Source organism: Protopterus annectens, chromosome 6.part1 (assembly GCF_019279795.1).
Source record: "Protopterus annectens isolate FY-2018-M chromosome 6.part1, PAN1.0, whole genome shotgun sequence".
Classification (NCBI taxonomy): Eukaryota; Metazoa; Chordata; order Ceratodontiformes; family Protopteridae; genus Protopterus; species Protopterus annectens.
The window spans coordinates 326301195-326329008 of record NC_056738.1 but is presented as its reverse complement, the minus strand read 5'-3'; the positions used below and the strand labels follow the sequence as shown (position 1 = coordinate 326329008).

Here is a 27814-nt window from a genome sequence, read left to right as displayed (position 1 = left end):
CCAAAGATAACAACACAGCCATTTCTCGAACACATTTGATATCCACCTTATTATACGCAGCCCTCATTCTCACTAATCTCAAGAAATTTGAACTACAAAAACTTGAGTCCTGCTATAATAAAATAGCAAGATATGCCACAAATTCACCAACTAGATCACACCACTGCCTTTCACTCAAGCAACTCAACTGGCTACAACTCTCCCATCTCCTACACGATACACAATTAACAATGACCCAAGAATTTTGCTCAAATCCAGACAAAGTACCATCCTTACAAACCCTTCTTCAACCCTACATTACCAATAGACTACTACTCTCCTCCAACAAACAAGAAATAAAAACCTACTTATCCAAAAACCAAGCAGGGGATTCCCTGTTTGCTAACTACATAGGTAAAATCTGGAATGAACTGCCAGTCAATATTACCTCCATAACATCCCTACTTCTATTCAAAACTAACCTAAAACACTTCATTACCAAATCACTCTGCCCATGTTCCACCATCAATTGACAGAAAACATCTCACTCTCAACTGTCTCCTATACAAATCTTCCTGATTAAGTAAACTCTCAGAATCTATAACATCATAATTTAATCAACCTTCTAATAACCTACTTTATTCATCATTGCCTAAAAGCTGCCGTCACACACTTTGGGGTTTTACATATACTACAACCTCTTCACTCTCTTACTATCTATATCTTCTCATTCCTTCATAAAATTTTTCTAGTGTACTATTAGAGTGTATAATACTTGTGAGAATAACACACTATATCCCAATGTACTACAGTCTACTGTTATCTCATCCTTTACTGATGTATATAAGTCACATTTAAGCTATGCAATGCAACTACTGCCAATTGTACTTTGATATGTCTTGCCTACATATTTGGAAGTTTTTCACATATGTATGTATATGTACTAAATGGAGCTTTTCTTCCCGGGCCTCTGCTGAAAAAGGATGTGTCCAGTCGGACTTTCTCAGTAAACAAATGTAAAATAAAATAAAAATAATAATAATGTATGTACGTATGTATGTAAGGCACAATTTGATACCATGCATTATCATTACAGTAACAAAGTATACTGTGCCTTGCACATATTCAGTGCACCACCTGGCCACAGCACAACTGCCCTACTCTCCTTCTTAGAAACTGTTAATCAAGCCCGAGATTCTGGTCTTCTTGTATCCACTGTTCTGTTAGATCTTTCTAAAACCTTTGACACCATATCCCACACACACCTTCTCTCTCATCTCTCCAACCTTAATCTCTCCCCTAATACTCTTTCCTGGTTCTCCAGTTACCTTTCTGGCAGATCTCAGGCTGTCAGATGGAAGGACTCTACCTCTTCCTTCTTACCTACTCTGACCGGTGTTCCTCAGGGATCCATCCTCAGTCCCATACTTTTCAACATCTTCATAAATAACCTTCACTCCGCCCTCCCTGACACTACAGTCATCCAATATGCTGACGACTCTACCTTAGTCTGTGCTGCCCCAAACTTCTCTGAACCTTTGTCCAAAACTCAAATAGCTTTTTCCACGACAGCAAACTGGATGCACAAAAACTCTCTCTCCCTCAACTCCAATAAATCTAAAATACTAATTTTCCCCCCTACCAAGGCTTCTTCATTTGACAAAACCACTTTCAACATCCTAAGCCAAACCAACACTCCTATAGAAGTAGTCCTCTACGCTAAACTCCTTGGCATTATCATTGATGAACACCTCAAATTCGATCTCCACATACAACAAAACATAAAAAAAATCCACCAAAAGTTAGGCATGCTCTACAGGAATAATCTATTTCTTTCAAACTCCTCTAGGCACACCTTAGCAACCACCTACCTCCTTCCCTCTCTCCTTTATGATGCCCCTCTTCTAACTAATCTGTCTGCTTCCCTCACCTCTAAACTTGAAGCTTGCTATAACAAGATCTCTAAATTTGCCACTAAATCCAAAACCTCAACCCACCACTGCATTACCCTTCAATCTCTGAATTGGTTAGAACTCCCTAACCATCTTGACTATCTTCAACTAACAACAGCTTACAAACTAATATTCTATACAGAAAAATGCCCAGCTTTATCCAACATCCTTCCCCCTTACATCCCTAACCGATCTTTGAGATCAGAACACCAAAGCCTAATCTCCATTCACAGACCTAAACATTCCGCTGGCAAGCTACTACTATCCTTCTCTCTAGGCAAAAAATGGAACTCTCTCCCTCCATCACTGAGGACTATAGCTAACACAGATCACTTCAAGACCCAACTCTACTCACACCTTTCCTCCAAATGGATATGTTCCTGCTTTCACCCTATATAAATCATACAGATTTTCTAAACTAAGCCCCTCTTTACCCCTTCACAAATCTACTCTCAGACTTCATTTCTAATCCCCAAAAATGATTTAGCCTACTCCCAGTTGACTGTAAAAAAACAATATTGCAAATTATCTAAAAAAAAAAAAAGGTTATGTTCTTGTTATTTTGCATTGTTATTTTATGTATTCTTACTGTTTGTTCTTATTATGTATTCTTACTGTTTGGACATTTAATTGATTGTACTGCCTTTGGAGCTTTTCTCCCAGGGCTTCCACTGAAAATGGGTACTTCGTGGCCCAGTGGACTTCCCTGGTAATCAAACTGAAATAAATAAATAAATATTTAACACTAATTTTTTTGAAAGTGTACATTTATTTTAAACTATTTCTACCTCTGTTATTCCTTTGGCTGCATTTTCCATGTAACTCAGATTATAGCTGAAGGGTGTCAATGACCAGTCCATTTATAGGTTCATGGGCGAGTACTAGGCTAGCTGCCCTTGTGGAGCATTTTAAGCCTAGCCAGGTTTCCTACTGGTGCTTGAATTAATGTACCCCATTTGTTGTTAGACTGCCCTTGCCTATCCTATGGCTGATAAATGTATATTATTCCTAGTAAAAATAACTGGGATCATACCATAGATAACTTGAGGGGTCCCATGAATGGGAAAAAAAATAGGAGCTGCCTCTGCCCATTAGCAGTACAAGAGGCAATCCTGGGGTAAAATTTCTGTTTCCAACTACAGATCCAAGTTGCACTTGAATATGGACAGGGATGAGCTTTGCTTTATATGGATGGAGAGTTTGTTCCAGAGCAGCAGTATCCTCTACAAGATATACCCGTCCTTCCAAACCATTCAGCTGATGTTGCAGAAGAGGTTTAGATCCCTAGACAGAGTATTTCTGATGCCATTACACTTGCTGATATGCAGTAAATCCATCAGTTGTGGGTTGGAGGGTGTCTTTTATGCCAGACACACATCATTGCTTAGCGGTCTGTAGGATACAGAATATAGTGATAGGGCCTTCACTCAGTCCATGTAGGATATATTGTTTAGGCCTTGTACCTTTTTAGTAAGGGATCTTTGTGGGTGTTCCAGCTGCTGCAAATCTCTGGAAGTACACATGCCAAAGAGGGCTTTATACTCAATAATTTGTCTAATGAAGGCTGAGTAAAGGCAGACAATGGCATCCCTAAATCTATACACAAGCACTTTGTTTATAAGCTGTGCAATATACCAGGACCTTCTTATGACACTGTATACATGTTGGTTGATAGCCAGGTTACTGTCCAAGCAAGTTCCCAAACCTGAACAACTGAGTCCGCTCGTAGTGGTGTATTGTCAATGTGGTAGTTCCTCAGGGTAGATGACTTCCAAAAGGACATGCTGATGCAATTTTTGGCATTTGGTTTCAGTCCATGATTTTGGCAGTTATTTATTTGGAATAAGTCTTCCTACAGGATGGCTAAATCATTTGAGGATTCAATGACTGCTCTTAGCTTGCAATTATGTGCAAGAAGTCAGCCAGAGCCATTTAGTATTAGCTTTTACTTCAGAGAAATGGATGCCAAACAGGAATAGTCCCAGCGCAGAAATGTGTGTGTGTGGGGGGGGGGGCTCCACTGGGGACTGATCTCCTTCTGGTGATAACTTCCCTCTTTTGATTTCCTGCTTCATGTGGGCTAGCTGGCAATCCAAAAGGTGACAAAGTTTCCCCTTGTCAACAATAAAAAATTAAGTATCCTGTAGCCATGTCAAATAGTCATAAGGACTACAATGCATGTCTTGGATACAAGAAACCATGCATGCTTACTACTAGAATTTGGTTCCTTAATTATACAAAGCACTTTCTATCCCGCTAATTTAGTATTACATGTTACTGATAGCTTTACAGTGAGTACTCCTCTTATTCCCCCATTTTTCTTGTATTTAAACAGTACATCTTCAGGCACTCTACTGTAAATAATACAAATAAATACAAAGTGAGATGCAATACTAGATCTCTGAAAAAAGCCACATTTCATATAAAGAAAATGTTGCAATGCAAAATACAAAAAAAAAAGTTAATTCAGGGGCTGAAAAATGAAAGGCAAGCAAATGCAATAAACTTCTACCATGCATCTGAATAGGTACTGTTGAAGGATTACACAGCAATGCTGATGGTAAAGCATTCTGCCTAGCATCTTACCTGTCATACATGGCAAGTCCCTGGAATGGGCCCTCCCCACCAGAGCAGTCTTGAAACTCTGTGAATTTCCCTTTCTCTGTGCTGAATGTCTTCACAGTTCCATTTAAACACCCAACAAGTACCTGCAAGGATGTTGAGCACTTGTATTCATTCACAATTCAGTAAAATACAATGTAAAAGTAAAGTCAAGAATTCAATATGCCAAAATACCCAACTGTTCAATTTCAGTACCACACATCTTTTGTCCACAGTGCACAATGATCTCACCTGCTAGTATTAATAAAGTACACACCTTCATCAACAGTTGCAGCACTGCATTGATTTGACTGTTAAGTCACACTCTTTGTATCTAGATTCTGTGTCTACTTCAGTATGGCACAGTACAGGATCTCTACAAATCAACCTTAGGTTCAAAAATAGTAAGACAAAATTGTAAATAAATCCATAAAATGGGCAGCTCTATTCACTCATTCTTTCTTCAGAACTTGCTTTTTTTTTTTTTTTAAAAAAAACTCTTTATTGAATTACTGCATATAACATACACAATCATACATTTATATAAAATGAAAACGAACCATGTTGTCATTTTCAGTTGCAAGGATCTTCAGTACTTGCTTTATCCAGCTGAAAGTCAGAGGTGAGTCAGAAACTTTCCTGAGATTCAGTAGGCATAAAGCAGAAAAAGTAATCCAGGACAGGATGCCAGTCTATTACAGGATGTACATACATAGTTGCCCACATTTTAGAGGATCACCAATTCACCTACAGCATGTTTTTGGAATGTGGGAGGAAAAATAAGGACCTGGCAAAAACACACACACACACACACACACACACACACACAAACAAACACACACACACACACACACACACACACACACACACACACACACACACACACACACACACACACACACACGTCCAACCAGGAAGTACAACTGGAGAACTAAATTCTGTGACGCAGCCATGCTAACTCCCACCCCACAAGTGTTATTGCCTCCCCCAAAAATTCACAACCTTTTAGAAAAAATAACTAACTAAGAAAAGCCTTGAGAAAATTCTTCCAGATACCCCAAAGCAGGAGGTGAGGGCATTCACCACTGGTTTATCAGACTTACCAATTGGTTCCACTTCTTCAGTTATACAGTCTGTGCTTTACTAACTTCATTAGGTCTTCCATCTGGAAAAACAAGCAAACACTAAACCTGTATTTAAAGTTAACAAGCTTCAGTTTGCCTCAGACATTAGATCCATTTCTGTTTAGCGAGTCTCCGGTAAGTGTAGTCTCTGATCAAATCACTGAATAACTTACTAGGCAAAACACACTACCCTCCACCAACATGAACTATTGTCTGGAAGTAGTAGAATGACTACAGTATACACTCGTACCTATGACAAGCTGTAGAACTTGGATAAGGGCCTACTTGTCAAGGACAGCATTAGTTGATTTAACCAACAAATTTGAATTTGCCAACCATCCCTTTGTTAATGCAATAATCAATGCCTTTAGCTGGTTTAAGGTCTTTCACCGTCAAAGAACGTTCAAAATTCAAATAGGCTCCTACATTGCCATCTACAGTCTCTCGATTTTGGATCATCCATTCTCCTGTTCTATTCTGTTTATAAACAAGCTCCCCTCCGATTTACCTTAGCTACCCATTTGCTTACATGTAGATGGCATATTAACTTACAGGTCAAATCAGTCTCAGTCTGTAATCAAAAAACTAAAACTAGACCTAGCAAAACTTTCTAACTGGCTAGTTGACTCCAACATTATGCTTGGCAGTTAAAAAGGGCAATGTTTTTCAGTACCCAACAAAAACTGTCAAGAGTTATTCTCCCTGGATAAATGTTTTTATGAACTGCACCCCTTGAAAACTACTACTTAGTTCTGATATCTCAGAATTTGGCCCAACCAGAGCCACGCCGCACTATCACAAAAAATTCCAAAAATAACAGTGTTATTCCAAGCCAACAGAATATTCCATTTTCTGTCTCCTGAAGGAAAGTACAGTTGTGTACGCTTAACATAAATGTAGATGTTCGAGTGCATTCACTGTTGCAGTCATTACATTTGGGTAATCTGCTGGCAGGTTGCCCTCAGTCGGCCTGATTAACAAAGTCTTGGGTCCTGCGTCAGTTGCTGTCCCTTCTTCCATGACGTCAGGTCGTTAGGGGTATAAAACATGCAACTGACGCCATTACATCAGTTTTTTTTGCCCCAGATGTCAGGTGCCCCCCAAATGGGGAGCAAAAATATAAATAAATAAATATATATATGTATGTAGAATAAAAAACAAAAAACATATACCTCCAAACAAAAGCAAATACACCAAAAAGGCTTTTAAAGATAGTAACAGAAATGAGAGGTATAGTAAGAGAAAAAATAGGGGGCTGGAGGGAGGGTAACCAGGACTGCAACGGTGAATACACTCGAACATCTACATTTATGGTAAGTGTACACAACTGTACTACGTTCTTCGTGTTTCACTGTTGCAGTCATGACATTTGGGTAGAATCCCAAAGCTATGGCTGGGAGGATGGATTTATACAGCATTAGTAGCAGCTATAAGACCCTGCAGGAAAGCAGTGGCAAAGTCTGCTTTAGATTTAGAGAAGAGAGGTAAATGATAATGTTTGATGAACGTATGAACTGAGCTCCAGGTAGCAGCTTCTAGAATGTCTCTGGTAGGAACACCTCTGAGAAAGGCTGCAGAAGTAGATGCAGCCCTGGTGGAATGAGATCTGACCCCCTTGGGGACAGATTTGCCATGGTGCATATAACAGAAATGAATACAATAGCTTATCCATTTGGAAATAGTCCGCTTTGAAATAGCCTTTCCCTCTGCCCCTGCAGCAAATGTCACCAGTAATTGTTCAGATTTTCTTACAGATTTTGTCCTGTTTAAGTAGAATCTTAGTTGTCTGTGTACATCCAATGAATGCAGAATCCACCCACCCTTGTTCTGTGGATTTGGGAAGAAAGTTGGCAGATGAATGGTTTGATTAAGGGCCACACTAGATACCACTTTAGGCATAAGGGATGGATTGGTCCTGAGAGCCACCCTGTCCGGGTAAAAAATATTGAAAGGCTCCACTGTCATAAGAGCCTGTAGTTCTGAAATCCTTCTAGCTGAAGTGACTGCTAAAAGAAAAGCTGCTTTCCAAGACAGAAATTTTAGGTCTGCAGTTGCAGCTGGCTCAAAAGGAGGTAGAGTGAGTTTTTCCAAAACAAAATTGAGGTCCCATGCAGGAGTTGGTACTCTCCTGGGAGGTCTTAAATTTTTGGCCCCTCTGAAGTACTGCTTTAGCAGAGGATGAGAAAAGAAGGGAGGCTCTGTGTTGTAATGAACTGAAATGGCAGAGGCGTGGATTTTTATGGAAGAAAAAGACAGGCTCTTGTGAAGCATCTCGGTTAAGTATTGCAGAATCGGAGGAATATTGGGCATTGTTTGTGCTTAATCCTTGTGCTTGGTTCCAGGCACAGAATCTTTTCCATTTGCCAGCATAAGATTTTCTAGTACTAGGCCTTCTCTCCTCCAAAATGACATCCATCACAGGTTTGCTGAGAGATGTAACTGGTGAAATTAGTTGATTAGCCATGCTGTAAGATTCAGAGTTTGGAGATGAGTGTGCAGAGTTTGATCGTTCTGCTGAGACAGTAGGTAAGGTGTCTGAAGCAGGTGCCATGGAGGAAGGTGGGACATATTGCGCAGGAGCAGGTACCAGTGTTGGCGAGGCCAGTCTGGAGCAATCAGAATCATTTTTGTTTTTTCCTGTCTGACTTTTAGTAGGACCTTGGAGAGCAGAGGCAGAGGGGGGAAGGCATAGACTGATAGGTTTTTCCAGCTGAAGGATAGAGCATCCACTTTCCAAGCTTTTTTGTGATGAATTCTTGTGCAGAATTTGTCCAACTGATAGTTTTGGGGTAAGGCAAAAAGATTTATGTCTGGGCTCCCCCATTTGCATGTCAACATGCTGAAGATTTGTGGATCAAGTTTCCATTCGTGTGGGTCCATAAGATTTCTGCTTTGTTCGTCTGCCAGAGTATTTTGCTTTCCTGGCAGGAATTGAGCTTGTAGATGTATTTGATAAGTCAAGGCCGTGTTCCACAATGCCATGGCTAGTCTGCAAAGGGGGTAGGAATGGGTACCCCCTGCTTGTTTATGTACCACATGACTGTGGTGTTGTCTGTCTTTATCAGTAGGCTGTCAGAGCATTCTGTACAGCTAGCATCTCTTTCTGATTGATATGTAAGTGCATTTGATTTGGGCTCCATTGGCCCTGATTACATCTCCCTGCCAGATGCGCCCCCCCCCCCCAAAGCATAATCTGATGCGTCTGTAGTCAGGGTTTGGGTGGCAGGGGATGGAATGAATGACAGTCCCTTGTTTTGGTGGCAGGCCTCTGCTCACCACAGGAACTCTAGTTGCAGGTAAAGAATGATAAGAATCATTGTTTCCAGGCTGTGTCAATGTTGACTCCATAAGCTTTTTAGGTACTACTGAAGTTTCCTCATATGCAGTCTTGCATATGGAATTAGAAGAATGCAGGAGGCCATGAACCCCAAGGCCTGCAGAATTTGTCTTGCAGATTAGCTGGGTTTTTGTGGCCACCTGTTTGAAGTCAGTCATCAATTGAATTTATTTTTCTGGCGTAAGGTAAGTCATCTGGGCAGTTGTATTCAAGCTTGCACCCAGGAATGTAATTATTTGAGAGGGTACCAGTTGTGATTTCTTTTCGTTTATGGTGTACCCTAGACAAGTTAGAAGCCTTTTTACAAATGCCAGATGTTTTAGAAGATTGTCCTTGTTTTCTGACTGAATTACACAATCGTCCAGGTATGGATAAATTTGAATATTTCTTTGCCTGCAAAATGCAATTACTGGTGCCAGGCACTTTGTGAAGACCCTGGGCACAGTATATAAGCCAAAGGGCAGTGCAGAGAACTGGTAATGCAACTAGCCTGCTTTGAAGCCGAGGTATCTTCTGCAAGATCCCCTGATTGGGATATGCAGGCAAGCCTCTTTTAAGTCTAGGAGTTACCAACCAGGCATCCTTGCCTAGCATAGGTAGTAACTGTTGGAGAGTCAGCATCTTGAATTATGGAATGTCCAGAAATGTATTTAGAATGGATAAGTCCAGAATTGGACGCCATGATTATTCTTTTCTGGATACCAGGAAAAGTCTTGAATAAAAACCTTGTCCCTTTTCCTTTTCTGGTACTGGGTGAATAGCCCCCATATTCATGAGGGACATAACTTGTTTCTGGGCCTCTGCCCACTGATGTGGAGGCAGATCTGGCCATCCCTTTGGGATTGGCAATGTGTGGAAATGAAATCTGTATCCCTGGGATACTATATTTAAAACTCATTTGTCCTGGGTAATCAGTTGCCAGTTTTGTGCATTAAGTGCCAGTTTTCCCCCTAAAGGGGCGGCCAAAAGATAAGTCCTTGGTGATTGCAGTGGAAAGTCATTGAGACTGTTTACCGTAGGAAAGTGGCTTGTTACTTCCAGATTTGGAGGTAAAGGCACCCCATTGCTTTGTTCTAGAAGTTCCTTGCGAATGAAACCTGGAGCCTTTGGAATGTCTGGGTTTGACCTGAGCGGCTCTGGTTGGTACTGGAAATTACCAGTTCTTAGTAGGCCAGTGCCTAATGAACCTGGGTGGCTGCACTTGTAGGAAATCTTTCACAGTTTGCATAGATTTAGCTTTATCTTCCATCTTTTTCAAAACTTATTCAGCCTTACTACCAAATAGACTGTCCTGTTGTAAAGGAGCATCCAATAATTTTGCTTTAACATGGTCAGGCAGATTTTGCTCCTTGAGCCAAGCATGCCTTCTTATCACAGATCTAGTTACAGCAGCGCTGCAAGAGGCCTCCAAGGAATCAAAACCACATTGCAAAGTATGTTTTCCAACTTGTCCAGCTGAATGCAATAAATCCTGTAACTCTATTTTCCACACAGTCAGAAATCAACATAATTTTCTGTTTAAGTAAACCCATGACATGCTGTTGAAATTTAAGCATATGAAATTGACAGTTTAAAGCCCTGATTGTCAAAGTTGCAGACGTGTAAACCTTCTTACCCCATACATCCAGCGCCCTGGAATCTCTATCAGAAGGGGTAGGATTTTTAGCAGTAGAATCCTTAACGCCCTTGGGACCCTGAAAAATGGTTTCAAGGTCAGCAGTAGGGTTTTTAAAAAGGAATTTGTGGGAGTCAGGAACCCTGTAGTGTCTGTCTGGCTTACTAGGAGCAGGAGGCAGGGAATCAGGAGTCATACTGGACTCTAAGAAAACATCATCAACAATGTCTAGAACAGGAGGTATAGCCAAAGGCCTATGCTGAGACAGTAGAAGAAAAACCCTAAGTCTCTCTTTAGATTCTGAGAAATCCTGACTCTCCCAGTGAAAGTGTTCCCTTAAGGTATGCAAAGTTTCTTCAAAAGAAAAATCCTAAGGAGGAGAAGCAGAAGGGATGGAATCTTCTGCATCAGAGTGTTCATAAGTGGGAATAGATAATTCCTGATCAGAAGAGGAATCAGAAGAAATAGAAACCCGATCTGAAGATTCATAGTCAGTGCCTTGCCTAGGCCTCTTAGCAGGATGGGGATGGGTACCCCTGATCAAGGAAATTAGACCTCAGCCATTTTGATAATTTGTTTTTAGGCATTGGGGCCTGTACACGTGGCCCAAGCGTCAGTTTTTTAGACAAAGAAGTAGTTTTTTGCCTTAGTTTTGAAGATGGCATCGGTTTAATATACAAATCTTTAGACCTGAAAACACTCTCAGAAGCCGGTGCCTGCTCAGCGGCTCCGGACCAATCTAAGGTAGAGACATTTGCGGGTTCAATACTTAAAGTATCTCGCAGCATACCGGACTCCAAATGGGTCTCAGTAGAGGCCTGCGAATCAAAAGTAGCGGGTATCAGGGACTGCGAAAGCTCCTCACTGAGTAATGGCGAACCGGCGAGTGGCTTAGGAGAAGCTTCGTCGTCGGTTTTGGACCTCGACGGTCTGTCTCTGTCTTTTTCTTTGCGTTTTTTAGGTATTCCGGTAGTCGGATTGCTAACCGACGACATTTCTGGACAGTTAAATGTTGAGCCAAAATATTTAGAAGCAAAAATATACAGACGTTTAATAGTGCGTTGATTAAATTTAGCACAAAACTGACAGCAAGGCACGTTGTGGTCAGGGCCTAGGCAAGGAATACAGAACAAATGAAAATCCTTATGAGGTATTTGCTTACCACAAGTAATACAATTATTAACTTTTACTGACATCGGTAAGGAGCAAGAAAAAGTTTCCCCAATGGGGTACTTAGCTTTTAGTTGAAGACTTCGGTTCTGAAACTCGAAAACAAAAATTTCAGGAGTCGGCCGACCGGCACTTGCGAACTGCTTCGGCTTCAGGCACCGCGCGGCAGAAAAGGCTGATGTAATGGCATCGGCTGCATGTTTTATACCTCTGAAGACCTGACATCATGGAAGAAGGGACAGCAACCGACGCAGGACCCAAGACTTTGTTAATCAGGCCGACTGAGGGCAACCTGCCAGCAGATTACCCAAATATAATGACTGCAACAGTGAAACATGAAGAACGTCAACAGCATTAGGTAAAGGGACCCTACTTCAAATAATAAACTGCCTCCCTCCCATACCACAACCTCTTAGTGCAAGAAAGCTGGACAAAGCCTGACAAAATGGGGGGAACAAAGGCCGAAAAACATGGATAAATTTTAAATACTGCACTTATAAACTTAGAAAGTTGCGATAGTAAAGTACAGTTTTGTACCTACCATAAATGTAGATGTTCGAGTGTTCTGCTCCTGGCATCATCATCACATCACATCAGCACGAAGAGTTTCAGAATTGCAGGCACTAATGGCATTGGAACCTTTTCTCATTTTCCACCAGGACAGGGTGTCCTTAAGAACTAACCCTACGTTTATGCCTAAGGTGGTTTCAAGTGTGTCTCTAAACCAACCTATTCACTTGCGAACTTTTTATCCAAAACCACAGAATAAAGGGGAGAGACTACTGCATTCATTGGACATTCACAGGCAGTTATGCTTCTACTTGGACAAAACCAAAGCTTTCAGAAAATCTGAGCAATTACTGGTAGCATATGCTGCAGGAGCACAGGGAAAAGCCATTTCAAAACAGACTATTTCCAAATGGATAGGACATTGTATACGTTTCTGCTATACGCACCGTGGAAAACCTGTGCCTACCAGTATTAGATCTCACTCCACCAGGGCAACAGCCACTTCAATGGCCTACCTCAGAGGAGTACCTACCAAGGATATTTTGGAAGTAGCAACATGGAGCTCTGTGCATACCTTCACCAAGCATTACCATCTGCCTCTATACTCTAAATCCAGAGCTGGCTTCACCTCTGCAGTGCTTTATAGCCACCCCTAATGCCTTATAGAACCAGCCACCCTACCTCAGCTTTGGGATTCTACCAAAGTGTAATGACTGCAGCAGTGTAACACAATGAACACAATACAGTTTTGTACCTACCATAAATGTAGATGTTCGAGTGTTCACACTGCTGCAGTCCAGATTACCCTCCCTCCTTCCCCTCTTTCTTGCTGGTACGTACCTAGGTCTTCTAACCTTTACTACCTATGGGGAGTATTTGCTGGTAACTGCCTACCTATTTGGGGGCACCTGACATCTGGGACAAGAAAGACTGAAGAAAATGGCATCGGCTGCATCTTATATACCCCTGTCGCACTAACGTCAGGGAGGAGGCGACAGCAACCGATGCCTGACCAAGACTTTGGAACTCAGGCCGGCTGGGGAACCGGCTGACGGCAGGATAACCCAACTGTAATGACTGCAGCAGTGTAACACGATGAACATCAGGGTTTGTGTTAATATACATTTTCTGAAGGATTTGAAGTCTGAAACTCAAATGTACATCACTATTTAGTGACTTAAATCTTCATCATCCCAGTGATTTGCCAGGAAACCACAAATTGTATGAGGAATAGACCAAAAAATATGAGGAATAGACCAAAAAATATGAGTCAAAAATCTGGACATTCTGAGAAAATCTGGACAGTTGAAAGGTATGCTCCCATCAACTAGCTGTTTCCTCAAACAAAACCTTACGTATCTCTAAACCTGGAGATGATGTTGGACAAGGTTAATCATCATTGACCCTAAAAGAACATTAACACTTAGGCTTAACCATAGCCAAACAGCTACCAATACAAGATCGATCAAAATTACTGCTTTGCTCCCCTACCTGACAACTACTGTAACAAAATGAATTTCCTTACTAAACTGGGTGCTTTATCTTATAGACTTCAAACTACCACCTTAGATGTGTTCCCAAATCAGGACAAACACTGCATATCCCTAGGAATAACCTATGCTGCACCAATTGCAGCTTGTTAGTAGCTCACCAGCTGTGGGAATCCTCATCCAAAAATATCAAAGAAATTCACTCCTCAAAAATTCTACATAGAATTTAGAAAGTACCTTCTTAAAAAGCAAACCAACTGCTTTTTGATCAGTGGAATTACCCATCTTCGTCTCCTTTCAACACGCATTCTTTCCTCCACCACTCTCTACCATTCTAAATGCTGCTGTACTTACTGACCTTCCTACTCCACTGCCTTGGTTAGCAGGCCCTTATCAATGTTTTGTAATCCATAAGAAAGAGTACAGTGTGGTCATTCTGCTTCTTCAAGACAACTGTCCAAGTTAGTGAAATGGTAGCATGTTTTGCTTGGTTAGATATTTGATGATTTGACCAGAGATTACATTTTCAAGTACCTTACCAAAGGCTGGTAGAACACAAATATGTCTAAAGTCTGAGGCAAACTGAAGCTTGTTAGCTTTAGATATGGCTTTAGTGATGGCTTGTTTTTCAGATGGAAGGCATGATGGTATTAGCAGGCTTGAAAGGAAAAAGCAAGCTTCCATTACAAAGTCCAGAACAGGGTTAGGGGGAACTGCTTAACGCAAATTAGAGCGGATGAGGTGGAGACTATATTAAACAATCAAAAGAGAGGCAAAGCACCCATGCTGGATAGTTTACCATTATAAATATATGCAATAGTTAAAGATAAATGTATTAACGGCTTAAGTATAGTAGCTAACTATGTGTTGTTAACTGAGGAAACCCCAAGTACAGGGAAACAAGCTATCATGACAGTTATTCACAGATCAGACAAGGATCTTTCATAAACTGGATCATATAGTCCAATACTGATAAACAATCATAAGTTTTGTACACTGGCTGCCAAAAGATGAACTTGTATCCTACTTTCACTGATTCATCTGTAATTGAGTTTTGTACTGGGCATACCACCCACGATAACTTGTTTTCAATAAGTATGCTGATAGAAACTGCAAACAAATCTAAAACAAACATTGCTTCATTTTTAAGTTGGGATGGCAAAATGGCATCAGACAGTGTTTGTTTGCAGTATTTGCTTAAAAACTAAGCTATTACGGGCTTTCCTTGAGATGAGGGTGCATTAAAAATCTCTTGATTACAAGGCTTCAGCACAAAATGTTAGGAAACTGACTTTCCAAAAGTTTTGGTTAAGTAGAGCCACTACAGGGAGGTGTGCTTTTTCCAGTTTTATAGTCATTACTTATCTTGAATCCTTATCAAAGAGGCTGAAGCAGATAGAAGTAAAGAGTTATGAACTGCAGGCACTTGTTCACAAGCTGGCACTACATACAAATGACTAAGCAAAAACACGAACCAAATGAACAAAATAAATAAAATAAAATAAAATAATGGCTCCGGTGCACAAATGAATAAACCACAAAGCTTTAATCCAAATAAAAGTGAAATGCTTTTTGTCTACCTTGACAATTTGGTAGACTTCATCAGACAAATCAGCTGTGCAAAACAAGAGAGTTAAATACATTTTTTAAAATACATTTTTTTAAAATAAGATTGACATGGCAACCAGCCTATGACAATTACAATACACAAAAGTCTAAATAACAAAAAAGCTTACTGGCCAAAGTAAATACAAATGAAGTATTTTTTAATCTCTTGGAACCTGAAAGGAATTGGGAAAACTATTGCAGGAACTTTGCCAAAAAGGAAGAATTGCTGGACATGAGAAACACACAAAAGACTAAAGCCATAAAAGATTAATTAAACGCCTATTGGCGGGTTGGGTGAAGAGAATCCAATCAGCTAGATGACTTGAGACTGAGATTACCAGACACAACTGAAGGGCTGCTGTCCTTAATAATGCAGATATTATAACTTAAGTAAACTATCTATAAGGGAAATAGAAGAATATTTGTCTGGATATGACACACACAATTTTGACAATCCAGTGACTTGTTCTGACATTAGAAATATTTTTGCATCTGCATCCCTCAGTTGTGTTTTTAGTAAATTGAGAAAAAAAACACTACAAAACTTTTGGATGAACAAAGACCTTGGATTGCACAGATCATCATAACTTTGACAAAGAAGCAGGAGGATTTGGATTCTCTGACTGAGATATACTGCAACACAGACAGACTTAAACTGTTACAAGTGATAGTAAGCCCAAACCACTGGTCTTAATAGAAAAGTAATCCTACAACTACTGCAGGGATCAGAGGACAGTATAATATACATTAATGTTGAGAAGACTGGATAGGAAAAAGGGCAGAGGGACATTGGTATTGGTGCTAATAAAGTTGATAAAATGTAATTACTTGAATGAATGAGTTGGTTTCAACAGAAATGTTATAAAAGACTGGGGCTGAAAAAAGAAATTTCTAGAAATCTGGAGGTTTTGTACTGGGATCAGTTAAAGTTAGGAAGAAAAATAAAGATATGGGAACAATACACGGCTAGGGATATAGACTGACAAACAGAGAATTGCACATTAAAGTAACATATAAGCCAAAGGACTTGAAATTGTACATAATCTAAAGGAATGAACAGCTAAAACTTGTTTGGTAGCTAGAAAGTCGACACAATGAGCTATATAAAATGCTAAAACAAGAAGGTGGCAAACAGACACATATATTTGTAATTATTTGGGAGGAAAAGTTAAGTACTCCACTTACACATGCAGAATGGGAAAGAGTTAGCTTAGATAACTGACATACTACAAAAGGAAATTCATAGATTTGGTTGGAAATGCTTTTTCAAATATTTTATACCCCAAAAGCCTTAAAATGGATTCCAGAGTTACACCATTTTTTCAGTGATGCAATATTGAAATAATAGGGGAACTTATACTTAACTGGCAATGTCTTAAACAGAACAGTTTAAGGGGTAATACGCTGTTTTGCCTGGAAAAGAAGTAATCACAGCACCTCTCTCTGGTTGACTACTTCAGATAAAATAGAGGGAAAAAATGAAAGGGATAAGGACTTTGCTGGATTTATTTGTAGCTGGGAAGAAAGTGATCACTAAAAAAGTGGAAAAGAAAAGGAGCCACTGACACAAGAACAGATCAAGCAAATTATGGTGGAGATACAAAAATAAAAAACTTTTGACATCAAATGGCAGAATACCAAACAAATCATGCGAAAAAATGGATATCTTAAATACTGCAGGTAGAACGGACATCGGAGTTGTGAATAAAAAAGATTAAGGCTGCTATATACTATATTGTGAGCATTTCCTTAGTGTTTACTCAAGTATTTTAGAGTTTGGATATAGTGCGAAACCTCTAATAGGTATAAGCTATTACAATGTGTAATGTATTACAAATTAATGCTCTTTTATTATGTCACTTAAGACAAAGGCACACAATCAATGGATATAAAGCTTTTACACACCCCTGTTACATTGGCAAAGCCCAACATAGATTAGGCCAACGTATTTGTGAACATATATACGAGGACAAGCAAAACAACGAGAAAAATGCCTTACATAGGCATATTAAAAGTTGTCCTCAACATAGTTTTAAATTTAGTGTGTTGCAACAAATTTCTAGTCAACCCAGGGGTGGCCCTTGGAAAATACAACTGGAAGAGTAAGAAACCTGGTGGCAACTTTTTTTAAATGCTGGTTCTCCCCCAGGGTTCACCGACACAATTTCAATTGCTAGTAAATTAAAATTAAAAGTTTTTGACAGGTGACCAGGTAATACATACACCTATCATCTTGTGCACACCTTTTTATTATACTTAACAGTAATTTAAAGTTATTAGATAAACCTAGGTATGACAAAAAAGCATTTGTTCAGATTCTCAAGGAATTTTTCTTTGCGTTATATATGGGCACTGTTTCCGATTTATTTTTAAATAAGATTTATTTGGTTTAAAACTACTAAATGGTTTTTGTTTTTATCTTTGAAATAATATTTTTTATTTTTTATACTTTATACTTTTGTTAGGAGACTGGTTGCTGCTTTTTAGTATCTCATTGCCAATACTTAAATATGTAATTATTCTATTTACCAATTATGCCAACTATTGGTTGATTAATTTATTGTGTTTAAAATCTATGTATACAAGTAAGGGGGTTACTTGTTTTAATTGTCTGATGAAGTTTGGTCACTGGTACCAAACGAAAGCGCTTACTTTGTGGTAAATAAAAGTTGGGTCGCGCATCTGGTGTTCCTGGCTTTGTTTGTTGGATTTGTGTCTGCTGGTCGTATTTCTATTCCTGGTTCTTGGTTACTTGTATTTCTACATCATGGCTGAGGGGAACCCAGGAATCTGTTATGAGGATTTCAAAAAACTACAAGATTCGGTGCACTCCCTTAATCTTTTAGTGCAGCAACTGATTCCTAAAACTTCTAATACAGCAAGTCACGATACTATGGCCATGGATTTCAATGTGACCCCACAAGTTCTAAGGGAGCAGGGTGAAGAATTGAATAATGCGTCACCATCTGTTCCATCTGAAGTCCCACCTTTGCAGACAAACTCTCAAAAAACTAGTAAAGGTAGCAACGTTAATGCTGCTCATGGTCACGGCTTGAATAGTACACACGATTCATGGTTACTGAGGAGCGTACCATTTGAGGAACAACCAGAGGGAGCTGACAGCAATAAGTTTACAAATTTTGAAAACAAACTATTTTCTTGTTGTACCCTTTTATAGTCAAGTAAACTCCTTTTACAATGTATTAACTCTCGTCAGGTCCCTAAAGGTTTGCGGACCTGGAAATTCCCTAACGGTCTTATTCAGCATTCTCTTTTCCATCAGGAGCTACTGGCACTTTTTGACCAACATGGGTGTGAACTAATGGAACTAATGATAAAGTACAACCAGGAATGCTTGGACGCTCTGTCTCTGGAGGTACGCAACTTAGACCAGGATATTCATTGGAACAGATTTCATGAAACATTCTGTTCTAAATACGAAGTTATATACAGACAAGTAGATCACACCATAGCTATTATAGCTAGCCATAAAGCTAGACAACTTGAGAGAGACAGGAAAGCCTATGCAGTTGGCAAAGCTTATCCTGCCCCTCCACCTGTAACAGCATACCAGGGTCCAAATCGTGCGGCTACAGAGACGGATACAAATTTTCAAGCTGATGTACACGTCCCTTTAGACAAGCTGGGACCAAGGAGAGCCGAACGTTTAAGGTACAGAAGATTCCAACCATGGAATCCCTATCCATCGAGGCTGGCTTGGAATCATCAAGGACACACAAGTTCATCCCCTCACCAAGTGAGGAGATAACAGAGGTGACTTTTGCTACTAGAATACCTGTTATAGTGTACAATGCTACTAGTGATTTCAAAATATACAATTACAGTAGCAACGAGGTATTTACTGAACATGCTGACTTTTTAAGCAAAGGTTTTAATTTTGTTGTCAGTAAAAAACATGACATAGGTGAACTGACTGCTGATTTAAAATTATTTACTAGAAATTTAAACCTTAAATATCTGCACAGAAATGATGTTGGTACTGATTATGTTTACAACAAAAATTCTTGTAGGATGCCTAACACTTACAACCCAGAAATACATAGTATGTTCAAAAACTATGAGGTCGCTTGTGAAAATGATTTTCACTATTTTGTTGGTCAAAGAGGTGATGTATCTAATTTGTCCGATTCTGAAAGGATATTATTAAAGCAACTGAGGGGGGGTTTAAGGACCTTAGATATATGTGCCCTGACAAGGGGGGTGGCAGTGTAATTTTCCACAGAGATAACTATGTACAAAAGATGTTTGAAATATTATACAGCCAAACTTATAGTGAAGCCTCCCTTAATCAAATCAATATTGCCTATAAAAGGATTGACTGGGAACTTTTTGACCTGGCCACACAGGACCAAATTAACATAGATGAGTACAGTTCTAGGACTACTGATGACCCCAAGATTCCAGTTATATTTGGGGTCCCTAAAATTCATAAGGGATTGGTCAACCCCCCACTTCGTCCTACTGTAGATTTGGGCTGGTCAAAAACAAGTTACATTGCTAAATTCTTGGACAATTCCTTTAAAGAGAAAAGTGACAAATACCACATCTGTGTCATGATTCCTGGCAATTCCTAGAAAAATGTAATGAACTGACCCCCTTTAACAAAAAATGGAGTCTTTATAACAATAGATGTTAAGGATCTTTTTAGTTGCATCCCACACTCTATAGGATTAGACTGGTTTTCTGATTTTCTCTTTGATGCGTTTGGCCTAGAACAAGGACTTGTCAACACTTGTACACAATTAATGGAAATCGTTCTTAATAACAACTACTTGTATTTTGAAGGCCACCATTTCAAGCAATGTGAGGGTGTAGCTATGGGATCCGCTTGTGGACCCCTATTTGCCAACATAATTATGGCTCAATGGGAAAAGCATTTTCTATTTTGTTCACAATATTTTACATACATTCGCTTCTACTTAAGATACTTGGACGATTTGTTTGTGGCATGGGTTGGGCCTAATGAGGCTATACCAGCTTTTATAGATGACCTCAATAACAGTACCAACTTTCTAAAATTTACTTATACTGTACATGAAAAAGAAATCCCATATTTAGATGTTCTTATTTCTAGATTAGGGGAGGACCACATTAAGGCTACAATTTATAGGAAGCCTACTTATTCGAATACCATGTTACATTTTTCTAGTAGTCATCCTATGTCCACAAAGCGTGGCATTGTCATAGGCCAATTGATGAGAGCAGCTCGTATGAACACACTTTTTGATGACTTTTTGACCGAATGTGACACTATGTGTAACATGTTTTTAGCCAGGGAGTATCTGATCATGTTTGTTAACTCTATTAAAGCAGAGGTTATCCATAAATGGAGGACAGGTTTATTTGTCCCTATCTTAAAATATACAAGGGATCATGACCAAACCTATGTACAACCAATTTTCACTAGGGTCAAAGATGGCACAGATATAATTAGTGGAGACAAAAGTGACACAGTGCAGCCCCTATCCAATGTCGACAAGAGTAGAGAATCCAGGTTTAATAAGTATAGGGAGCAAAGATGCTCCTTTATATGTACTTATACTGAGGATAATATCTTAACACAAGATATCCTCTGGAAGAACTGGACGATGGTTATGCAATACCAGGATCTTGTAGACATCTTGGGTAGTACCCCACAAGTCACCTTTAGAAAAGGAAAAATTGTGAAGAACTTATTGGAACATACTACACATCATGAAATGCAGGGCCAAATGTCACCTTGTGGAATGTGTCAACAATGCAAATTTATTTTAAAAACATCTAAGCTTAAAATCAGGGAAAAAGATATCACCCTAAAAGGCAGACACAATTGTTACAGCCAAGGTGTTTTATATGCTGCCATGTGTTGTCAATGCCAAGCATATTACATTGGCAAAACCCAACGTAGGTGACCAGGTAATATATAAACCCAACTATCATCTTGTGCACACCATTTTATTATACTTAACAGTAATTTAAAGTAATTAGGTAAACCTAGGTATGACAAAAAAGCATTTGTTTAGATTATCAAGGAATTTTCCTTTGTGTTATATATGAGCACTGTTTCTGATTTTTTTTTTAAATAAGATTTATTTGGTTTAAAACAACTAAATGGTTTTACAACAAACTTTTATGGTTGTTTTTATCTTTGAAATAATATTTTTTATGCTTAATACTTTTGTTAGGAGACTGGTTGCTGCTTTTTAGTATCTCATTGTCAATACTTGTAATTATTCTATTTGCCAATTATGCCAACTACTGATTGATTAATTTATTGTGTTTAAAATCTATGTATATAAGTAAGGGGGTTACTTGGTTTAATTGTCTGATGAAGTTTGGTCACAGGTACCAAACAAAAGCGCTTACTTTGTGGTAAATAAAAGTTGGGTTGTGCAGCTTGTGTTCCTGGCCTCGTTTGCTGGATTTGCATTTGCTGGTCGCATTTCTATTCCTGGTTCTTGTTTCCAAAAGTTTTGGTTAAGTAGAGCCACTGCAGAGAGGTGTGCTTTTTCCAGTTTTATAGTCATTACTTATCTTGAATCCTTATCAAAGAGGCTGAAGCAGATAGAAGTAAAGAGTTATGAACTGCAGGCACTTGTTCACAAGCTGGCACTACATACAAATTTTAATCTCTTGGAACCTGAAAAGGAATTGGGAAAACTATTTCAGGAACTTTAACAAAAAGGAAGAATTGCTGGACACGAGAAACACACAAAAGACTAAAGCCATAAAAGATTAATTAAAAGCCTATTGGCGGTTGGGTGAAGAGAATCCAATCAGCTAGATGACTTGAGACTGAGATTACCAGACACAACTGAATGGCTTGTGTCCTTAATAATACAGATATTATAACTAAAGTAAACTATCTATAATGGAAATAGAAGAATATTTGTCTGGATATGACAAATACAATTCTGACAATCCAGTGACTTGTTCTGACATTAGAAATATTTTTGCCTCTAAATCCCTCAGTTGTGTTTTTAGTAAATTGAGAAAAAAGCACTACAAAAATTTGGGTGAACAAAGACCTTGGCTTGCACAGATCATCATAACTTTGACAAAGAAGCAGGGGGATTTGGATTCTCTGACTTTGAGATATACTGCAACACAGCTAGACTTAAACTGTTACAAGTGATATTAAGCCCAAACCACTGGTCTAAATAGAAACGCAATCTTACAACTACTGTAGGGATCAGAGGGCAGTATAATATACATTAATGTTGAGAAGACTGGATAGGAAAAAGGGCAGAGGGACATTGGTATTGGTGCTAATAAAGTTGATAAAATGCAATGACTTGAATGAATGAGTTGGTTTCAACAGAAATATTATAAAAGACTGGGGCTGAAAACAGAAATTTCTAGAAATCTGGAGGTTTTGTACTGGGATCAGTTAAAGTTAGGAAGACAAATAATGATATGGGAACAAGACACAGCTAGGGATATAGACTATGATATAAACCGAGAATTGCATGTTAAAGTAACATAAGCCAAATTACTTGAAATTGTACATAATCTAAAGGAATGAACAGCTAAAACTTGTTTGGTGGCTAGAAAGTCGACAAGATCATCGGGATGCAAAGGAAGCCACAATGAGGTATATAAAAATGCTAAAACAAGAAGGTGGCAAACAGACACATATGTTTGTAATTATTTGGGAGGAAAAGTTAAGTACTCCACTTACACATGCAGAATGGGAAATAGTTAGCTTAGATAACTGACATACTACAAAAGGAAATTTATAGATTTGGTTGGAAATGCTTTTTCAAATATTTTACACCCCCGAAAGACTTAAAATGGATCCCAGAGTTACACCAATTTTTCAGTGATGCAATACTGAAATAATAGGGGAATTTATACTTAACTGGCAATGTCTTAAACAGAACAGTTTAAAGGGGTAATATGCTGTTTTGCCTGGAAAAGAAGTAATCACAGCATCTCTCTCTGGTTGACTAATTCAGATAAAATAGAGGGAAAACTGAAAAGGATAAGGACTTTGCTGGATTTATTTGTAGCTGGGAAGAAAGTGATCACTAAAAAAAGTGGAAAAGAAAGGAGCCACTGACCCAAGAACACATCAAGCAAATTATGATGGAGATACAAAAATAAAACTTTTGACATCAAATGGAAGAATACCAAAAAATCATGCGTAAAATGGATATCTTGGATACTGCAGGTGGAACGGACATCGGAGTTGTGAATAAAAAAGATTAAGGCTGCTATATACTATATTGTGAGCATTTCCTTAGTATTTACTCAAGTATTTTAGAGTTTGGATATATAGTGTGAAACATCTGTCTGATAGGTATAAGCTATTACAATGTGCAATGTATTACAAATTAATGCTCTTTTATTATGTCACTTAAGATACAGGCACACAATCAGTGGATATAAAGCATTTACACACCCCTGTTAAAATGCCAGGTTTTTGTGATATAAAAAAATGAGACCACAATAAATCATTTCAAAACTTTTCCCACCTTTAATGTGACCTACAACCTGGACAATTCCATTGAAAAACAAAACAAATCTGTTAGGGGAAAAATATAAAAAATAAAAAACATACAATACTTGCATAAGTGTGCACACCCTTAAACTAATACTTTGTTGTGTGTGCATACCCTTAAACTAATACTTTGTTAAAGCAACTTTTGATTTAATTACAACATTCAGTCTTCTTGGGTACGCACCTGCCATCAATTAGAGAGACTCTAACCCCAAATAAAGTTCAGTTGCCTAGTGTGATCTTCCTGACATTTACTCAGTTGCCTGATATAGCAAAAGTCATGGTTCACAGAGAACTTAAAAAGCATCAAAGGGATCTCAATGTTGAAAGGTATCAGTCAGGAGAAGGGTGCAAAACATTTTCCATAGCAATGGATATACCATGGAACACAGTGAAGACAGTCATCAAAAAGTAGAGAAAATATGAAACAACAGTGACATTGCAAAGAACTGGACATCCCCCCAAAATTGATGAAAAGACCAGATGAAAACTAGTCAGGGAGGCTGCCAAGAGACCTACAGCAAGACTGAAGGAGCTGCAGGAATTTCTGGCATGTACTTGTTGCGCACTACATGTGACAACAATCTCCCATATTCTCCATATATGTCTGGACTATGGGGTAGGGTTGCAAGATGGAAGGCTTTTCTTACACAGAAAAACTTCCAGGCCCAGCTAAAATTTCCAAAACAATACATCAAGTCTCCCAAAATCATGTGGGAAAATATGTTATGGTCTGATGAGACCAAGTTTTGTTTGGCCACAATTCCAAAAGGTACGTTTGGTGAAAAAACAACACTTCCCATCATCAAAAGAACACCACCCCCACGGTGAAGCATGGTGGTGGCAGCATCATGCTTTGGGGTTGCTTTTCTTCAGCTGGAACTGGGACTTTACTCAAGGTGGAGGGAATTATGAACAGTTCCAAATATCAGTCACTTTTGGCCCAAAACCTTCAGGTGTCTGCTAGAAAGTTGAAGGTGAAGAAGAATTTCACCTTTCAACATGACAATGAACACAAGCATACATCCAAACCAACAAAAGAATGGCTTCACCAGAAGAAAATTAAAGTTTTGGAATGGCCCAGCCAGAGCCCAGACCTCAATCCAATAGAAAATCTGTGGGGGGACCTGAAGAGGGCTGTGCACAAGAGATGGCCAAGCAATCTGACGGATTTTGAGTGCTTTTGCAAGTAAGAGTGGGCAAATATTTCCAAGTCAAGATGTGCCATGTTGATGGACTCCTATCCAAGAAGACTGAATGTTGTAATTAAATCAAAAGGTACTTCAACAATTTGTTTTTCAATTGAATTGTATGGGTTATAGGTCACATTACAGGTGGGAAAATGTTTTGAAATGACTTATTGTGGTCTCATTTTTTTATATCACAGAAACGTGGCATTTTAACAAGGTGTGTAAACTTTTTATCGACTGCACATTAACAGAAAACAAAAAATATTAATTTTTACCATGCATTCCACATTGCATATGCTTTTTTCTTTCATTATAACAACTGTCACTCACTCCAACATTAAATTACTCAATTTATGCCTTCCTTTAAACCTTACTCCTCCTGAACATTATTCTTCATGCATTGTTCCCAAAAATTCCAGCATTTTTACATAATTTGATCCTTTCATTTTCTTGACAACCCACTTTTAGATCAAAGAGGTAACAGTTATTGAACACTACTAGACTTCGATTTCAATTTTTTAGTATTTGCTTTTCAGCAGCCAACAGCATTAAACCTAATAAGGTCTTACTATGTCTAATGTGTCCTACCTCAAAAATAATGTTCCTAGTTACAGCCATTTGCTCCCCCTATGCTTCTGCCAAGAGTACTCTGTAGGGAAATTTAAGATCTGCGAAAAAACATGTTCCCAGTTACCTCTCTCCCTTTCCCATCACACCTCCAGCATTTGCTATCTATCAGAAAAAAATATTCTTCAAAGTCTGCTTAGGAAATAAAAATACCTATGCAAATGCTACAAAGCAACAATTCTAAACCATCTGAACTTCACTGCATACTTGGGGGCCATATTTATGTCCTTCCATTGTTCCTTTGTAAACTGCATTTCTAGTTTCTCTTCCCAATTTTTTTAACCCCCACTGATTAGTTATCATGCAATATTTTATATGCCATACTATGCTTAACAGCTGCTTCTGTTCTAGCCTCAACTAAAAATTAGACCAGAGCTGGACTTTCACTTAGGAATTTCCTACCTCTTTCTCACGGTCTATACTCCGATATCAGTCCCTGGCATATAAGGCAATCTCAAACCTGCAGTCTAAACTTCTGCTTGGCTTCATCCCACTCTGGTATCTTGCATTTTCCAGTTATTTGCACATAACACCTTGGTTCTTTTAACATTTTCCGTCAGTAAATTCTAACCACTCCTGCATACTTTCTGTAACCTAACTTATGGTCATTCTTATTGGCAAAACTTCCTTTATCCATTCCAGTGTTCAATTATTTATTAGAATACATTCTGCAGCTTTATGAATATAATATTTTGTATGGTTATTTTTCTCCTTACAGATTTGGTTCATAGGTGTTTATTAAGCTTACTACCACAAGGGCATTTTAAGCCTAGCCATGCATCCCAAATCTCTGACAAGTTCTGATACCCTTGATAAGTGCAAGCATGGGCCTGGGAGATGAACCATTCACAGGTTACCTCTGTCTATTAGAGAAATAGTGCTAAACCAGGGACAAATTTTACTGTTTCCCATCCAATTGTTAAAGTTGTACTTGAATTGGGTTAGCAAAGCTCTAAGTGTATAAAGTAACACATCTGTGCTAAATCCTGGCAGTTTCTAGTAAAGGGGGTGGGGATAGTATGGGAACCAGAAGTCAGATGACCAGATGTATGTGATGTTATTCTGTAATCCATCACTGACATGACGTTTTAATACTAGATGTGACAGAAGTCTCACTGCAGTCTGTTTTTGAAACCTGACAAAGAAGGACCCCTCACCCACTTCATCTTGCCTTGCTCTAGTAAGTGACCAGGAAATAGTAATTCTTTAGATAGTCAGGAAAATATAGTGAGATTAGTTTAGTACTGCTTTTCTGTATCTGTATGAATCTATTATTCTGTGTTAATGTTAATATTTCCTGTGATTGAAACTCTGGTGTTTATTGTAAATGGATATTCCATATTTCCATGTGCTTTTATTATTAAATAGATTTGAAATTTTTCATTGTGGCTGGTCCTTTAGAGAATATTTTAACCTTGGAGAGCACTCATATCAATTTGGTGATTCTGTGGCCACTTCTGAAAGCCTTACTGCATTCGTCAAACACTAATTTGTATTAGTATTAATTTCATTCAGTGTAAATGGGTACCCTTGTAACAGCCTAGGAGTACCTGGCTTTGGAATGTCTGGTGGCAGTGTAACTACCTTATAGTCTGGGCAGAAGAGGGAATAGATAGTAAAGCTGTGCCAGCCCTTCCAGGTGTGTGCAAGTGTGTGTGCGCGCCTGTGCGCGTGCATGTGTGCATGCGTGCACATGTGTGTGAATGTGTGCGCACACATGTGAGCGTGTGTGTATGCGTGCGCGTGCGTGCATGTGAAAATCAAACCTCAAAGAGTGTGTGTATGTCAGCTGCTGGCAGCAAGGACACAAAGCACTGGTTCATAAAGAGGGTGCTGGAGGATTTGGCTTGGACACTCGGCTGAGGATCCAAGTCTACAGCTGTAACAGTGGGGAGTCTTATTAAGGGTCTGGAGATAGAGACAGGGAGAGAGAGAGAGGGACACACACACACACAGTGAGAGAGAGACACACACACACACACACACACACACACACACACCACAGTGAGAGAGAGAGAGACACACACACACACCACAGTGAGAGAGAGAGAGACACACACACACACACACCACAGTGAGAGAGAGAGAGACACACACACACAGTGAGA

The 27814-nt window shown here is 39.0% G+C and overlaps 1 protein-coding gene across 1 annotated transcript in view; it reads right to left on the bottom strand.

Moving 5' to 3' along the window:
- Positions 1 to 27814, bottom strand: part of WDR74 (WD repeat domain 74) — a gene marked incomplete in the record, with an annotated part of 481100 nt that overhangs the window by 387817 nt on the left and 65469 nt on the right. The window contains 1 exon segment of the mRNA XM_044075744.1: positions 4518 to 4639. Coding sequence (XP_043931679.1) covers positions 4518 to 4639 — 122 coding nt within the window.